This window comes from Coffea eugenioides, chromosome 1, assembly GCF_003713205.1.
Source record: "Coffea eugenioides isolate CCC68of chromosome 1, Ceug_1.0, whole genome shotgun sequence".
NCBI lineage: Eukaryota > Viridiplantae > Streptophyta > Magnoliopsida > Gentianales > Rubiaceae > Coffea > Coffea eugenioides.
In genome coordinates, this window is record NC_040035.1 from 44789671 (window position 1) to 44808053 (window position 18383).

At 36.4% G+C, this 18383-nt stretch overlaps 2 protein-coding genes across 6 annotated transcripts; one reads left to right on the plus strand and one right to left on the minus strand.

Annotated features, from left to right (window-relative positions):
- Positions 1-119: 119 nt before the first annotated feature.
- Positions 120-14183, minus strand: LOC113779021 (ATP-dependent DNA helicase SRS2-like protein At4g25120). The gene is made up of 29 exons (XM_027324426.1): positions 13913-14183; positions 12751-13522; positions 12631-12672; positions 12327-12490; positions 11178-11373; positions 10498-10554; positions 10291-10396; positions 10078-10211; positions 9878-9952; positions 9603-9728; positions 9393-9524; positions 9231-9314; positions 8733-8846; positions 8528-8628; positions 7849-7915; positions 7484-7534; positions 5945-6022; positions 5575-5784; positions 5411-5449; positions 4687-4758; positions 4511-4597; positions 4377-4433; positions 3240-3445; positions 3048-3141; positions 2032-2082; positions 1436-1498; positions 1272-1331; positions 605-667; positions 120-522 (listed from the first exon to the last, which is right to left on the minus strand). Exons 1-29 carry the CDS (start codon positions 14077-14079, stop codon positions 433-435), a joined length of 3558 nt encoding a protein of 1185 aa, XP_027180227.1. The 5' UTR covers positions 14080-14183; the 3' UTR covers positions 120-432.
- Positions 14184-15601: 1418 nt separating this feature from the next.
- Positions 15602-17616, plus strand: LOC113777926 (U6 snRNA phosphodiesterase). 5 transcript variants are annotated; one of them, XM_027323168.1, is made up of 7 exons: positions 15607-15923; positions 16046-16138; positions 16234-16314; positions 16412-16514; positions 16607-16703; positions 17075-17140; positions 17272-17616. In XM_027323168.1, the coding sequence occupies exons 1-7, from the start codon at positions 15752-15754 to the stop codon at positions 17470-17472; spliced, it is 813 nt and encodes a 270-aa protein (XP_027178969.1). In that variant the 5' UTR covers positions 15607-15751; the 3' UTR covers positions 17473-17616. The 5 variants fall into 5 exon arrangements, 4 of the variants coding, with proteins under 4 accessions (XP_027178975.1, XP_027178969.1, XP_027178964.1 ...); XR_003469229.1 differs by having other exon boundaries at positions 15606-15923; positions 16265-16514; positions 16607-16708; positions 17272-17295; XM_027323163.1 differs by having other exon boundaries at positions 15608-15923; positions 16234-16514.
- The last annotated feature ends 767 nt before the right edge of the window (positions 17617-18383 follow it).

The following is an 18383-nucleotide window of genomic DNA, read 5'->3' on the forward strand; positions in this document are numbered from 1 at the left end:
CTCGTAGGATCTTCTTAAGAACTCAATGTGAGTTACCAGGGGACCGTATATACCACCTTATATTGGAAGGAATTTCTCAATGTCTCTCTCTCTTTTCAAACTTGTTATCAAGAGGTTGTTCATCCACATTCTGGAATTCTGGAAAATGCTTGCACTAAAAGCATTCTCAATACACAAAATCTAAATACAATGTTGTCCAACCAAGCCAATAACAAAGTCCTGTTAGTACATGATATGCACCTCAGTTTTGGTTTTTCATACAACACTTCCAAATTCCACTAACCTATAAATAGTGCGTTGCAATCATTGTACATGTGCATATCCGTTGCAAAAATTAATTAGTTTATCTCACAAGAAGTTCCATGTGATTTCTGGAATCAGAAGATGTGGTTGGTGTAAGGATACGAAAAGAAAGGTACAACTCCATGTATCCTATAAAGATTTGTATTGCTCTATCAAACGAGAAGCATGAAGACGGGACGTAGGGGCCACAGTGCATCCTAAATTCTGCAGATACGCAATCTGCAATCAAGGAAAACATGATATATTCATGTTGAAATAAAAGGAATGAAAAAGTCACTCACCACAAGAAACTATCACTCACCTGCTTAGAAGTGGCTTTTGATGAATTCATTGCACTCTCAATTCGTTGTTTTTGAAAATGTTCCTGGACGAGAAAAAGTAAAACATGATGCTGAAAAAGATTAAGTTGGATTACATAAAATATAGTGCCAAAGCGAGGAATTATACGCTGAAACAAAAATTACACTGTTTGAGGTAGGTATGCACAAATATCTTCTGTGCCTAACAACTAATGGATTAACTCCCTATTTAGGGACTTAGAGATTGCACCACGATCGAGGCATGTGCAGATAAATCATGGAGTACAACTGAGGACAATTTTTGGTCCTAAGCGTGAAACTAAAATACTTCCCCCAGAGGGGAGATGGAAAAAGAAATTTGACCATAAGCTTTTAGAGAGGATACTAAAAGCCAAAACATGACCAAGCCGAATTAACATAAATCCATGCCTAAATGTGCAAGACCCAGAGTGAAAACTAGTGTACCGTGCAAAAGAGAGCTCTAGTTTTTACTATGAAGTAAAGAGCAGATATGCGCTTGCAGAATCAAATACAGATAAAAAGCAGATGAATTTGTTTATGTTAGTAACATTCTTCTGTCAAAAAAGATACTTTCACTATCCAATTGGACTAAACAGCTGCATGCAGAAGCCATGTACTAAAGAAACTAAAAGTCAATAAAAGCAATACCTGCTTCTCTCTCATTAACTGAGCTCGCTTGTCAGCAGGAATTTGCTCCCATTTCAGAACCTAATTACAAAGAGATCTTTACATTCATACGACAATTGTTTTCTTGTCACATTTTTTAGTATCAAAGACTCAAAGTAATTCCAATCCATAACATAACGACTTACAGATATTGCGAAATGAAAAGCTTCATCAGAATGTAAGCAAGACTTCAATGTGCGCAAGACATCCTAGGAGTTAATCAAAAGTCAATATTCCAAATATGTGGGTATCGAAACACACTTCAGCGAGAAGTAAGATATTTGTGTTAAATATCCTCTGGAAAGAAAAGTCTGGATGGAAATGCATTTGCCTAGATATATCTGCAATCCATGTGCTTGAGATGATAAGATGTTTTTCCCCTATAAATTATGTTTAATTTTTAATTTTCTAAAGCATGATCTGAAGAATCAATTTTCTGTATGGTGAGAAAGTAGAAATATCTTTGCTATTTGTAAATCAACGGTCAAATCAAGAATAGAACTAGCATGACTAATGCACTGCATTTAACGACAAAAATTAAAATTACAAGGGTCAAATGCACCACCTAAACAGAATGTAACTGGTCGTTTTAAAAAATTTGGGACAACAATAATACTTTTGATTTTCCACATAAAGAAGCTGAATGACAATCAGTCTGCAACAACAAAGCGGGCACAACATAGAAAGAGAGAAGCTGACATGCAACCCCATAATAAGAAACAACTAAAAAAGCTTTAACAACCTTGCGGTTGCTCTTCTTAGCTCTAAGACGTTCATCGATGACGAAGCCAACCTGCCATGCAATGAATTCATGTGACACATTTTAAACAAAATGGGTATTAACAAAATCAAATAAGAACCAGCAGTATCAGAAACTTGCCAGCAAATCTCATAGTGGTTAGTTGTGGACATTAAATATATATATATATATATAGAGAGAGAGAGAGAGAGCACAAAGAAATTAGATAATCAACATACAATATATTCATATTCTATCCCTGATGCAAACTAGAAAGCCATTAAGAGGCAACAGGAACGGTTTTACACTTGTGCACTTTGATTTAACATCATAACTAATAAGAACTCAGCCAGCAAGATTTAAGATCTACAACTTTTAGAGAGAACATTGTCTTCTCAGATAGGGAGGACATGTCCAGTTTAAGTACCAGAGATATTTACCATGGAAAACTACTGAAAAACAGGCCAAGAAGCTGATCATAATCAAGTCTGTTTCTTTCAATTAGTTCACCATTTGAATCCACCATAAATCAAGAAACTTATATGTCAACATGAACAATTAAGTCTTAAGTCCAACATTAGGTTACTTGATAAAAAAAAGATAGGCATGAAAGCTTCTCTTGCACCTAACTTGGACCCTCATAGAAGTCAAAATTTCTTTCATGTGGATAACAATGAAGATTTATGAGAGATACTCACCATGCAAATTACTCCTTTAATCTCTAACAAGACACATATAGGGTCTATATTTTAATTCCACTATTGTGCCAGATGGTAGATCCAAAAAGTGGACAAAAAGGAAGGAAGAAACAAGAGCTAAGAACCAGGACACCTCTCCTTCTGTTTATTATTGTGGTCATTTTCTGTATCAAAGGAGCGGAACATGACAAAGACAATTTCACAGGTGCACAAAAAAAGAAGTCCTTGAACTTGCCTTCAATTAATTAACAACCACGGCTGAAGCTTAAATATCACTATAACTACAAGAAAGAAACAGGAAGGAGGTATGAAAAGAGTAACCTTGTTGAGTAACCTCTTTGGGTCTTGAAATGCTGGCTTTTTAGCCCATTGATGGAATAGCTGGGAAACAGCACCTCGATCATCCACATGGAATCTACAAAAAGATTAAGTTAAAAGCTTGAGTGATTTATAGAATAGCACTATCCCATTTTACTCTTAAAATCCACTCAAGGAACAATTTCAAAAGAGAACCTTCGCAAAAAACTATTAGCATTACAGCGCTCTAAAAATTCATTTGATTCATTGGACACTTCATCACAGGCTTCACAGATAGAGCCACTTGGTTTACTATTGACTTCAACTAATTCTGTTTTGGTTTGTACACTAGTAGCAATTTCTAGAGTTTGTCGAGAAAGTTGCTGGTTATTTTCCTGCAAACTTTGTACACTCGGCTCATCCTGCAAGCAAGAAATTGAAAAAAGAAAATAATAAAAAAATAAAGAAGACCAATTATATATGAAGAAAAACCAGAAATAATTAGAAAGAAATTTTGTACCAAAACAGATTATTGACGCCATTTTAACAGCAAAATAATTGATACAACAAATCAGTGAAAAAGGTGAAAACAAAATTATTGAACTTCTAAAACCAACAGACAATGTGGTCGCATTTTAGCTACTACAAAAATCTTTCTTCTCGGTAATTAGTTGCTGGATGTACTGTTTATAAGATCCTTAACAAATAGCCAAACTTGACCCCTCTTAAAATATCCTCATTTGTGCCACCATCAAATCAAAACCCAATGTTTCTTGCTTATGTTGCATTGCTGCTTCATGGCAGATGTACCCTAATAATCAAAGAACGATGACCACCATAAACTCGAATCATACAGTCTATGAATTATGCTTAAAACATTCACTTCAAAAATATACGTCGATGATAAAGTTCAGCTTCTTACAAAGACTGAATCTGCCATTTAATGCCACCATATAGACCGCAAACTTTATGAACAAAAAAGAATTAAAGAAAGCTGATATGAATTTCTATTGCACTACTTCCTTTTGGTATGCCTTGATTTTTCAACATGTCAGATGTACATACTAATTGTTTCCTGCACATGCAAGTATCTTGCCCTTTGAGACTGTTAAACACAAGCACATTAGAGGCGTTGAGTTTGTCATTTTAGTCTACCAGCTCACAATGTAATAGACTTAAAAAAATAATGTTATACTCAATAGTTTTAGACAATTTCTACTGCCTAACAAAGATTTATCAAAGCTAGAATCAGAGCATTCATATCCAGAAAACAGAGGTCAAGATTAGTGACAGCAGTATAAGGAATAACCCAAACTTAAAAAACATAAGACTTAAATTCCAACGGAAGCTTACTTGGACCTCTTGAAGATGACGTGGAATTTCTCTCAAAAATCGAGAAGGTTGAAGAATCTGGAAAGTTGCATTAAAATACAAATAAGAATGTGAAATGACCAATGGATGACCAAGAAATTCTAGATGGACACAACCTGCCAATTTGAATCCATAATCAGATATAGGATGAAAAGTTTTTTCCGAGCTCTTGTCATCGCGACATACAACAAGCGTCTTTCCTCCTAAAATTGTAAAATAAGAATCTGTAACTTCTGAAAAATAAAGAAGCTCTACCAGCAAGCACAAAATTTCTATCCATGGATACACTAACCTCAACTGAGGAACCCTTTTCATTTGTCACATCATTCGATTCATGCAGCAGGGGAATCTCAGTCTCATTAACCTGGGTGATTGATCCATGCAACAGGTTGAACTCAATAAATTTGAATAAGAGTGTTCCCAACATAAGCAAAGAAAAAGCATGCATTCCCCTGTCTTTGTCTTGAATGGCTAAATGTCAAAGCATTCAATCATCTTATACAAATGTTGATGCCACTGGTCAGATGGTTTAACATCAAAACTAAGAACTGCAATAAAATGGCCATCAAGTTGATTACAGCTGGAATTTATTTACATTATCATCTATGCTGGCGGTGCAGCAAAAACATCGTATGTTTCTATTTGATGGAAGTATTGTTCAAGCATAGAATGCCAAGGATATTTAGCCAAATCAATGCAACTTTAAGATAGAGCTAACACCAGAAAAAAGAAATGAATCATGCAGTTAAATAATCTCCCTTCCTTTCCTCTTCCCAATCCTCCCCAGTTTCTTTAATGCAAATGAGTTTCCTTTTTTACTGAAGTATGAACTGCAATTTCACTCTGAAAAATGATTTGGTATCATTAATCTTCAAAGTTGGGGTCAAGTAGGCCAGCATTCCCAGATATGGAGCGGACATCATCTGAAGTTCGCCCACAAGATATCAGGGATAAAATCTATTGTCCTTCCATGTATAAAATGGACTTTAATTGCAAGTTGCAGTTTCATATGCTACCTTTATAATGAAAACAACATCCCATTCCAAGCCTTTCGACTGCACAAGGAGACATTAACATGAAGAAAAGCAAAATAAGACGTCAGGAATATCCTAAAATCGAAACATGTAACACTGAACCTTAACAAAGAGAAGAAACTCTAACATTTAGTGGGTGAAAAAACCTGGTGAATGGTAGTAAGGGTAACAGAATCTTTGTTATCCTGTCTTCTAGAATGGAAGTTTTCTCTCTCCCGTTCAGATACATAGTCAATAAAAGCTTTGAGCAGTGCTGGACAACCTTTCCCTTCTGCACCATCATCAGTCTTCACTTCAACTGTAGCACCTTGCATCGTCAAAAAATCAGAGACATCATCCAATAAATATTGGAGCACCTGCATATATGAACTGACTTAAGTTCCAAACTTGTTCAAGCATCAACTTCAGTATGCCACAATATGCAAAACTGTAGATAGTCCAGCATTCAAAGTGCCTAGAACGTTTCACCTGAAAAGATATGACATAATATGGCTAAGGAAAAACATCCATTCTTACAGATCTAAGGTCATTGTCTTCATTTAGCAATTTTCCTCCATCTACATCAACAACTGCCCGTTGTTCGAGAAGGTATCTCTGAAGAACAAAAGAATGATGTGGTGTTTTTAATAGGTAATAACTTTGCATGTAATATCACTAATACCTTAACCAAATTTAGATTTGGCAAGGCTATCTGAATGCATGAATGATACACTTCATTGAGAATGCATCCAATTCTGTCAAAAAGCAATTTGCAAAACCTTAACAAACAAAAAGCCAAGAAGTCTCAAGAATAATTTCAGTAGGACAGTGCTTTTAAACATATAAAGAGAGCACTTGAAGGCAAAGTAACTCTAAATAAGATGGTCATGAGTTGATGAGTCGCTATTCATATTAAAGTATGCCAAGCAAGATGATAGCTAGACATACAAAAAAAGTTTTTTTAGAGAGAGGAGATCTAAGTTCACAATCTAATTAGAACATGTTAAAGAAACACTATGTCAGCTTAACACTTCTCCTCATAACTTTAGCCTATCTGACAAGACCATCATCTCAACTTATGTTAGCAACAGAAGCCTCTGGAATAAGCATCAAGTTAGATATCAGATGTTGGAACTAAATGGATTATAGTCCAAGATCGTGCCTCTTGCCTGGCAAAAGAATGTCATAATCACGGGTTCTATACATGAGATATCAAAGGCAAGGATATGCATGGTGCCCATATGAACAGCAGCACAATGTCCCACTATTTGATTGTTAACCGAGTCACTGTCTACATGTGGATTTGAAAACATCTTCATCAATAGATTCAATTTGTATAGTGCATAAATGGGTAGATATATATATATATATGGAACAATAGAATATGCTTTGGACGCAAATTCCTCGGAAGCATGTTCTTTCTTAATAAGTTGCAGCATTTCAAGACGTCATGGTCAATTTTTTACCTAAAAATAGTTCCAGATAATATACAGGATACACCAACTATAACTTGATTTTCACTATCTTCTCCTAAAGAAGAAGAGAATACACCAAGAGAGGGAGCATTTTGTTCCCAAGAAGGTTACTTGCAATTCTCTCTCTGTGACTTTGCATGTCCACAAGCCCATTATTCTGAGCAAATCAAACGCCTCTAGCAAAAGGATGCCTAAGGTTGTTGGATTAGAGGCTGAAGTTGTAGTTGGGACACCATTTGTCATTGTTGGCTCCAAATTCAGGAAGAATATGCCTACTAGTCCAATTCGAAGAAAATAAATCCAATATGGCATACTACAAAAGAATGGCACCTTGAACCTCTTAATATATAAAGCCGATAGAGAAGTGCAAGAGTGCCTAAGGAAAACCTTAAGAGTTCTTTCTTGATCTTCAACAAAGAAAGTAACATGAGTCCTCAAAAGTGTTAGAGCCACTTGGGAATAAATTAAAAAAAATGCGCGAATGACAGGCAATTTATAAGCGGTCCTACTACTGCCAAACAAAATCTACTTTGTGTCTGTACATTGTTTAACCTCATTTAGTGCAGAATAAGAAAATAAACAAGGTTAAAAAGAGACAAACCTGAGGTATCATGTTTGACACAGATGTTATAACAGCTGAAATTGACTGTTCCTGTCAGCATCAGAAAAATTCAAATTGTCGAATTAAAGGTATCATTTAGGTAACGGATTCCAGAACCAAAAATAAAAACAATTCTACAAGCCTTGATCAGAAAAGATTCAACACCAAAATGGCTGCAATGGAGATTTTTCCACTTTCCATATAACAGAATTAGCCTTAAAAAATGGCTCCAACATCCAATGAACCCTATCCTGACCCTATGAGTAAGCAGTTTGTCTTTTTTCCACAAGTGTACCAATATTTGCATTAAATGATTAACACAAAACTGATACTCACATATGCCACAGTTGAACAAGTGCACTTACCGTATGAATAAGTTTTGATATCATGTCTAGAGTGAGCAACACCTTTCGTCCCTGAGTAAGTTGAGTCCTATAATCAACATAAAGTGTAAGTGTATTGCGCATCAGCAAAATTTTCCACTTGTTCAAATATAACAACTGCAAAACCCTTTAAACTGCACACACAATAGTACTCTGTGAACAAAATGTACTACAATAAGTTTGCTTCTTATTTGGAAAATCCATGTCCTCCTGAACTCTCTAATATCACAGAAGGCACTAGAAGAATTATTTATGCACCAGAACATACAAGAGGAATAGGAACAAAAATTGAAGGTATAATGATTTGAAAAGGAAAATGTTGCAAGACTGATATGAGATAAGCATCAAAGAGATTAAAATCAATGGTACATAGAGCACCTTACGACACTTACATGAGCTTAGTATGAATGACCAAAATAGACCACAAGACAATTGCAATCCATTATAAACTTTCGACCTAAATATCCCACTAGCAATAGCTAAAAGCTTGATAAAATAAGTAACATTGACCTGCTACAAAATATCAGAATAAAAACTATTGAAACTTTTTCTTCCCTACAACTAGATGTGCTACAGAATATCAGAATAAAAATATTGAAACATTTCCTTTCCTACAACTAGATACTCATACTTTTTCCCATCAGGAAAAAGGACAACATACCTCTTGAAGGTGCCAGATATCTTTGCACTAAATATGTCGGTAGCTGCAGATATAAAGCTACATTTCCTTACGGTTGACACTTTATCTATATGTTCAATTACCTGAAAAAGAAGAAAGCAAGAGGACAATGGCCAGAGAAAATGAAATCAACATGAAGCAGACTAATGTAAGTGATCATGATGAAAAAAACCAACAATGAATATACCTTGTTCTTTTCCTCTTTCTCAAATGGTAGCAAAGCTTTGAATACTTTGCGATATGGTGCATCATCACAAGCAGGCAATGCTGTTCTAAGCATAGCAATAATAGCTCTCACTACCTAAACAAAGGATTTAAATATGATCAATAACTAAGTGCAATGTCTTCAAAAGATAGCAGAACTTCACCCCATATTACTTTTTCGTTATAAACCATTTATCGTTTAGGAATGCCCCCTAAAACCAGTAAGACATTCATGTTCCTATCCTTTACTCTGAATATATCAGGTTACTGGGAGGAAAGAAAAAGGTAAGATATAACAAGTTTGACCACATTAAGGGGATCTTAACAATTGTATAAAATGTTGACTGAAAATGCAATGCAAATCAATTGAATTGCAATATAAAGTTTTGTTCCTGAATTTGTGGTACTAAGAGTGATGTTGAATGTGGTCAAGAGAAACTGACACGAGACAATCCAGATAACAAAACATGCATACTAAAACCTTTTTCCTGTAGAAAGCTACCCCATGAATGTTGAATGGAATTCTTCGATTGCGGAAGGTTGTTTGGAAAATCTTCCCTGACACCTGTCAACACTCCATAGAAGTTCAGGAAGTGCAGCTACACCTCTAATCTAACTAAATCACGGACACAACAAAGTTCACCTGTCTCCGGTAAAGCACAACAATGTTGCCAAAGTTGCACTTTGCAGCTGAACCATCAGAAGTAATTTCTAAGATTTTATCAACCACAAATGCGCACTGTGAATTTTCATTGCTACATTCTTTTACTGTTATCTGGAAAATTTAGTTCAAAAACACAAATTGGTAACTAGGAGCAAGCTAAAACCAAAATTCTTGTTTGACAATTGTTACCTTAGAACCAGAGGAATTATCTGTGAGAACATCTTTTGATTCACATCGTTCCAAATTATTTCGAATAAGAGATGATGCAGCTTCAACAATACAACGAGTGGATCTGTAGTTTTTGTTCAGTCTAACCTGGATGGGAGGACGGATGCATACAGATTGAGAAAACTTGCTGTTAGGAAACACCACGAAATTCAAAAAGTTGAAGCAATTGAGAATAAAATATGGAACCAAGACAAAGAAGCACTAATAGCATAGTAAGAAAAGCAGATTAGACGGACCTCTTTGTGCATAGGAAAATCTTTTCGAAATGATTTGAATCCAGAAACATCAGCACCATTAAAACCAAAGATAGACTGCATGACAAATGACATCCATTTAACCAAAAAATTCAGAAAAGGCACCAAAAAATCATCTCTAAGAAAGTGACAAACAAATTAAAAGAAAAAAATGAAATAGTGTTTTAAAAGATGAAATGAACCTGATCTTCATCACCAACAATAGTTATGCGTTTATGGGATGCAAGAATGCACAACAGACTGTACTGCATGGAACTTGTGTCTTGAAACTCATCAATAACAATTGCTTTCCATGACTCCTGGCACTCCTTGAATACTTCAGGCAGAATAATGTCACAAAATAAGAATTTTTGTTAGCTGTGTTATGCTACTTATTATGTTTATATGATGCAAACCTGCAGGAAACTCATTCAGCAACTTCACAGAACAGCTGATTAGGTCATGGTAGTCCAAAGCATTACAAGATTTCAGTATTTCTTCGTAGTTCCGTAGAATATCAGCCTATTACAGATTCCAATAGAACAGTCAAGCACAAATGAGTAGGACCATAAATGACTTTGCCGTGGCGCACACCAACTTAATGGAAAGAGATTTAAGCTTACTCCTCTCTCATCACCTATTCTGCAGCAATCTTCAGGAGTCCTGCCTGCTGCTTTTGCCTGAAACATATTACTCTTGGATGTTATTACTTCTAGACTGGATGAACCAAGTACAAATCATTCACTCCTGAAAACTACGTTGCCAGATAAAATTAGCAGTGGAAGTGAAGTGTCATAGGGTTTGTCTGGATTGAGATGATTTCAAATAAAATAATTTACTTCACTAATTTCAATCACCTTTTTATCTTCCCAATCACCTTTTCATCTCACATACATCACATCACAAAAAGTGCTACAGTAATTATCTCAAATAAATCATCCAAACAAACCCATAGTATTTCTTAGCCTGCAGTACTCTCGGCATCTCATTTTGAGGTCGAGTCCAACTATACAGTTCCTTCAAAATAACCAATTCTGACCATGCTAAAGATTGAACAAAGAAATATGCCCATCACGCCATCTGTTTCTGATTCAATCTGCTAGTTCTCTTAAACAAGCCAAGAATTCATACCACCCCATAGCAGGCAATGAGGGCAAGTGTCCTTTCTCAAGGCACATACTGCCAACTCCTATTATTCATCTACTTGTACACTTGGGGAGACAAAAACCAACTTAGAAGCTACGCATTCAGTCCCTATAGAATGCACGTAACTGAAAGTCAAATAACTAAATTGACCACTTACCTTGGTAACGTATTTCAGCCACTTCTTTGATTCATCTTTGAAATACTGTGGGGAACTCACACCAGACACTTCGTCTGCCTGTTGAAGTTTATAATTTGACTTTTTCTTCCCATTCTCCGATAAGCGGATAGCCTCGATGACAGCTCTTCTCTGTTGTCCATGTCCATATACCAAAAACTCAGGTGTTCGACCTAACCTATTTCACAAGCTAATAAATTAGCAATCCAATAAAAGTTGAATGCTACAGCTAAATATTAGAATGAAATTAAACTTTATCAGTACACAAATTGCTGCTTCAGAAAAATCTTCAGAATTGAGTCGACCATGTTATAGTTGATACTTTCAATTCTGAAAATTAAAAATTTTGTAGTTACTCCAACACAAATAAAAGGAAGCCGTTTAACTCATTTTAGGAAGAGTAAATTATCTAAATGAACCAGCATGCTTTAGATATAATAGGGACAAAGAAAAAACAGCACACGTGACACAAACACCAGGGCAGGTAAACAGTCACATAGTCAAAATGATGTCAAATTTGACTAGAACATGCTCTTGGGATTTCAGGTTCAGTTTTACACAGCAATTAGACTTTGTTTGGAAAATATCACATAGGGTAGATAAGATTATGTATTCCGAAAGTATCATATAGTCAGAGAATACCAGATAGAAAGCACTTATGTACTCATAAATTGTCAATAGTAGGGAATCAAATGAGAGCAGCAACAAATACAATCCACAAATTGTATTAAAAGTCAACTTCAACTGAAAGAGACGCACTAACAATCTATTAGGTAGCATATAGTTGGTTTGCGGTTCTACTCAAAATACGAAAATTGCAAATAGAATAGTCAATGATATTACACCCTCAAATCAAACCCTGGGGCAAACAATACATTGAGATGTTAACAAAAAATCTTCCTACTATTCTTGCAGCTTTATGTCTTACAAGTTACAGTCATGAATAATTTTTATCAGGTGAGTTCCTGAATTAGATTGCAAGCAGCAAATCAACTTCAGCAGGACCATTACACTTACCAATGACTCATTTAGGAAGATGCCTATCACGGTTTTTTAAGAACAATAAATGTAAGAACAAAAGACACCATGGTCTAAACTTCGAGGACAAAGAACAAAGTAAAAGTATCATACTTCTCAGCATGCAAACGACAAAGTTGTAGCGAAAATGAGTGAAATGTGCTGATTGTGAGCTCTTTGGCTTTTGCTTTCCCTGCCACGGCTCCAATACGCTCTCTCATTTCGGATGCAGCTGCTGTAGTAAATGTCATTGCCAAAATGTGGGACGGACAAATTCCCTATATGTGATTAAGTGTTGGAATTAACTGATCAATGAATCTAAAAGCCCCAAAGAATTGACGCCAACTGTAGAATTCTACAGAACTCTGCTAAAAGCAAAGGACAACAACCAATCACAGTACTGAAAAAAATTATTTACCTGGTTCAGCAGCATGATAACGCGCCCAACCATTGTAGAAGTCTGTCATTTACAGCAAAAGTAAGCTATGACCAGAGAAGAAAATAATTTTCTAATTCAGAACTAGCGGATGCTACTAACCTTTCCACTTCCTGGTCCAGCAACAATCACCAAAGGAATTGAAATGTCACTACAAGCTGCTTCCCGCTGCCTCTCATTTAGAGACATGATATATTTAGCATACTCTTCAGGCATGCTCTGTACCTGTGTGTCAGAATTTCTTAACACTTCCGTTACACATTCCTGGCTGCTACTGGAGTTCAATGCACTTTCAGTATTGAACTTCTTATCTGAAAGGACAAGATTAATGCAAGTGTTCTCCTTCCCACTCCTGTTGCTAACATGCTGAATCTCCAACGGAATACTGTTTGACACCTCTATTTCAGATTTTGCTGCTGACTTGTTACATAAAGCGTCAATTTCCTCCAGAATGAATTCGTCAAAATCATCATCTAAAACAGTAGAGAAAGATAAGGGTTCACTCAAGCTAGAGCAGCTAGTTTGCCTCACAGGAGTGACAAATGAATCCGACCCAATCCCATCTTTCAGGAAAACATCTCTTTGCCTTGCATTTAGATCAACATCATTACTACTTGAGAGATTCACGCAACACTCTGATTGTTCTATAGGAGTTTTTAACGAACTTATATTAATTACATTCTTGGTGTCTGCAGTTGCGCAAATATCAACATTAACCTTAGCTGGAACCCTGGGGCATGAATCAGTATTATGATTGCGGATTCTCAAGTTGATAGTTTCAGAGGATGGCGCGTTCATAGGTATCTCACAAAGGGGAAGTCTTTTAATACCCACCACCTGAGCAGGAGACTCATTTTCCTGTCCGACCCCAGCTCTACGAAAAAGATATACCATGAGAAGAAAGCACGTTAGGACAGATGATATCACAAAATCAGAATTCACGCTCAAACTCCTTTCTATGTTATCAAAATTAATCGTAAACTTTTTGTTTTTTTTTTTTGTTGGGGGGGGGGGGGGGGGGAGGGAATGGGGAAGACAACCTTAAATTGTTTAAGAGAGTTCCGTCCTCCGTTTTTTTGATATTGATTTCTTTTATCTTTAATTTCCAAGCAGATAATAATTGACTTGTTGTATTTCCAGGGTAAATGTACACAAGAAGAAAATAAATGTGAAAATAAATCAGAATCCATTCGACTAGTGCTAACGACGTTAAGTGTAAAGCAGAAACCCTAACATCAGAGTAAGCATAAGTCGAAGAGCTTACTTGCGGGGATATGGAGAAGAGAGATTGAAGGGATCGGTTTGGCGAGGTCGCTTGCGAGCAAGGAGCGCCTTGGCAGCTCTGAAATTTTGAGAAATACGAGACCTCTGTTCCGCCGATAAACCACCTTCGCCCCGGTCGACCACCAGATTCTCCTTGTTACTCGTCATCTTCTATGAAATCCGACTTTCACATTATGATAGATATACGCCGACCAAAAATGCGGCGCATTCGTATATTGTGAGGGAGACAGCAAGCAAGCAGGGGAATGCGGAAGTTGTGCCCGGCAGAGTGCGTTGGAGAGACTGAGGAGAGCGAACGAGCGGGACTCCATTTTTTAAAAAAATATGATGACGACGTCGTATTCACAACGCAATCGAACTTTTGGCAACCTTCGGCGTCGTATTGACGCAAGTCATGGCGGTGGCAAGATTGCTTGAAAGGGCGGAACGGCTTTTGACTGACCAACCGTGGTAACAATAAGGATTAATTACATTTAACGCCCTTGTAGTTTAGCTAAATTAGGAATCCAAACCTGTCGTTTGACCGTATTACCAAACAGTCCTTGGATTGTGAAAATATTTACCAAGCAGTCCCTTGCTGTTTAGAAATGTTTAGAAATCAATTTGGGTTGACTGTTTAGAAATTAACTAAGTTGAGAAAATACAAAACAGAAAAAAGTTGAGAAAATACGAACTAAATGTTCCAAAATGCCATCAATAATTAACCTTATCCTAATTCCTCATTTTTCTTTCACTTCCTTCTAAGTAGAACTTTAGTCCCACTTTACTCTGACAACAAAAGTTTCAATAATCAAATCATTACTATTGAATTTATATGTTTAATTCAATTAAAACTACACTTATAGATTGATTTAAACCTTAGAATATTTTAATCAATGACCTAAAAATACAACTAAAAAAGAAATTTCTAACCATTGCTGAAGTTTGATATTCTTCTTTTACCAACTGATACATGCCCAACTTCTTTACAAGCGATCTAATTGTGAAATCAATAAAACTCTTACGTGCTAGAAGAAATCTTAAATGCCAAGAATCAACTTGAAAATTGGATTCAAGATATCATGGCTACATCAAACCAGACTTGTCCAAAAATTAAATATATTGTTAATAGATTTTGGTCCTTTTTGTAATGGGCTCTTGAATACTTTTCGAAATTCAGTTGAGTTATTTGACAATGTAGATTTCATATAGTTTTTATAGAAGTCTGTTGTATGTTTATAGATTAGGAAAGCAAGAAAAGACTTGATGAAGGAGAAACTTTTTATCATATTTGTACGTTTAGTAAAAGTGTCGTAATAGTGTTAGAATAAGACGATGGTAAGAGTAAAATATGGTAGGGAACAAGAAAATAATTTTTCGAAGATGATTATAGAAGAAAAGAGTTTGCAAAACCAAAAATGGCAAGAGAGTTTGTTATTTTTCCCGTTTGATTGGTTTGTAGAAGTTTTTGTTTAATTTTTTTAACTTTTAAATCAGGATAGTTTTGTGACTTTTGTCATTGTCGTGACAACTGTTAACGGAGTTTGTAGAAAGTTGCTGGCAAGGGGCTAGATTGATATAGTCAGACCTTAGGGTTCAAATCGCATTTTGACTAAACTACAAGAGAGGTAAATGTCATATTAATCTTAAGAATCAAAAGACCTTTCAGGTTTCAGGGGCTTTCTATTACGCCGTAGTTCTTAATGAATGCATTTATGTTTCTGAATCGAAAGCCAGAAGGGTCTTGTTTAGGACTAGCCTTTTAACTCGTAGGAGGCTTAACGGTCCTTCTCATGAGCGGGCTTCCGCGGAGGCAGAGACGGACTCCAGACAAAAGCCGATGGACGCCTTGAGAGCTTCCTATGGTGGCGCTTCTTCCGATTCCGACTCCAGCCCGACTATTTCACCAGTATCATCACCGCCACCGTCAACCTCAAATTACAATCCCCACCAGACATCAACACCTCTGCCTCCACCCCCTCTTGCTCTCCTCCACTCACCCGATTCTTTCGGTACATTCTCTAGTTTTAATATACTACATATATCACTCCATACAAATGGAGTGTGCAGCTGGATTTAGTAACAATTTATTGTATTTATTGCATGCCAAGTGTTTGATGTTTGAACTCTTAAGGTGCATTTGATTATTTACAAACTGAGCAACCCACTCGAGTTCGAAGCTTCCCTCATGTCCAAGGAAATTACGCTTTGCACGTCTACATTCCCGGTAATTTTTTCTTCCTTTCAAGTCCTTGCAATCACTTGTGTTCTTTTTTTAGTGCGGTGTACTATTTAAAGAATGCAATGCCTATGCTGGTTCAGTTGACAGCTGCTATCTACCATCTTCCTGCAGTTCATATACCATCTTCGCCCAGGAAGGAGCTGGTTCAGTTTTTGAGAAAGTTTACTGATCTTGTACCCGGTCTTCATGCTGTTGACATAGATGTCCCGTTAACTAGTTTGCTTAAGGATGATAACAAATTTGAACAAGTTGTTCTAGGAAGGGAATTTCATATTAGTCTCGGAAGAACTGTTCCGATACGGGTGCACCAGAGAGACTCTGTGCTGACAATGCTTCGCCAGAAGCTTCAGTTTCAGAAGATGTAATTCTGTAACTTGCATGATATTATCTTTCCTGCCGTTGCATTCCGTGAATTCCGCTTGGTTAGCCACTTATGTTTTAAATCGGATGTAGGTATTGGATTGATTTTGCCAAATGGGTGGTATTTGTTAATGATGATTTCACCCGCTCTTTTCTCTCCATGGAAGTTATTGCAGGAGGCTTGGCTGAGGTAAGGTGCCATTCTTGCTTTCAGCTGTTTTATTTATTGTCAAGCTATTAAATCAAATCCTTGATAGCTGTGGCTATTGCTGGAAATTTTCCAGTGGAATTATCTAATGTTTTGTTGCAGTCAGCATGATGCACAAAGATTACAAAATAGTCCTAGCAATATCGACGTGTGCATTAAGTATGGGGAGAAAGATGCAAAGAATGGCAGTTTAGGCCTTCTGATTGTAGAGATGTGGTTGGCATCTCAAATAGTCAACAAACTTTGATATGCTTCTATTTGTAGAGAAAGATACAAAGAAGATTGCACTTGATATACTTCTATTGGTTTTCAAAAGGATGAACAACTCATTTGGACTTTTTCCCTCCCATCAGATAACAAAACAAATTGATGCTGTTAATGAGGTATACAGGCTTCACAATCTTCCAGAATTTTACAAGGTTAGGCTTATGGAAGATACTTTTTCCTTTTCTATGTCGCGCCTTGCAAAAGGGCTAATTTTGTAGTTGTTATTATTTTTCTTCTTGCAAAAAGTGATATTGTTTACATAGCTCAATGGTCTTGGTTACAGGATCCACGCCCTCATATATCTGTGGCCTGGGCATTAGGTGATGTTGGTGATTTCATGACGGGAGTTGTAGAGGAAGAAATGAAGAGATTCAGTTTGACTGGAGGTTCATCAAGGAAGCATATTTTTAACTGCAAATTTGGTGGTGTTCAGTGCAGAATAGGTAATCGAACCTATGAGATTTGCAAATTTCAGGAGTTATAGCGAATTAAATGAGAAACTTCAGAGAGTTAATATATTGCCTTTAAATTCTGTGTGGATTTAAAATTGATGTTATGCCTGCTGTGTATATATATATATATATATAAATTTTGGGGGCTCTTCATGACTGCATATAACACAAGGTGAAGTTTATGGGCTCTTCCTCAGTCATACATATCGTGTTGAGTTTATGTGAAGCATGGTTTCAGATTTACAAAAGATTTTTGTCTCGCCTGCTGTACCATTTTTTGTCTTAACATCTATCAAATCACCATATATCCTTCATGAACATGCCATTTAATTCTAGTAATTAGTCCAATTCTTACTTATAGGGTAGATTACAAAAACAATTGACTAAATAACAATTGACAGAAAAATAAAAAAAAAAATTCATGAAAAACAATAGTATACTTTTGGAGAAAAAAAATTATATTACGTGACGTGCTTTTTAATAAGCCCCACAATTCCAAACTGCACTTAACCACTGAGAGAAGAGGAACTGAAAGCTTCTGGGCGGTAAACTGCATTGAAAATATCATCTTGACCAGACCGGCAAGCCAAAGTTGAATCGCATTGGAGTTACAGGCAACTAGATCATATTAATGATATTATCACTATTGCAACAAAAGAGAACGGGAAAAGATCCCCCGATTATTCAAATTGGAATTTCAGGACGTTTTCATACTGCGTGCAAATTACCTCTGGTCCCAAAATTACGAGAATGTGTCGTATCGTATGTGATGGTGAAAATATGCGACCATAAGGGAAGTGGCTCTAATTAGAGTTGTTCAGACAAATATAATGCACCCATCAAGAAGAAAAGGTTTAGTCTCCTTCATCATAATCATCAATGCAGCTTCTGATCCTTCTTGACTAATTAAATCTATAGATGTCTTTGCACTCTGACTGCATAA

Bases quoted from the DNA above. Each gene is read 5' to 3' on its own strand.
- LOC113779021 (XM_027324426.1), bottom strand. From the start codon at position 14,079: ATGACGAGTAACAAGGAGAATCTGGTGGTCGACCGGGGCGAAGGTGGT. The intron at 9,729-9,877 runs GTCCGTCTAATC...CCTCCCATCCAG, and splicing joins ATTTTCCTATGCACAAAGAG to GTTAGACTGAACAAAAACTA. The intron at 6,023-7,483 runs GTTTGTCTCTTT...TTTGTTCTTCAG, and splicing joins TGTCAAACATGATACCTCAG to AGATACCTTCTCGAACAACG.
- LOC113777926 (XM_027323163.1), top strand. From the start codon at position 15,774: ATGGTGGCGCTTCTTCCGATTCCGACTCCAGCCCGACTATTTCACCAG. The intron at 15,924-16,045 runs GTACATTCTCTA...TGAACTCTTAAG, and splicing joins CCACTCACCCGATTCTTTCG to GTGCATTTGATTATTTACAA. The intron at 16,139-16,233 runs GTAATTTTTTCT...ATGCTGGTTCAG, and splicing joins TTTGCACGTCTACATTCCCG to TTGACAGCTGCTATCTACCA.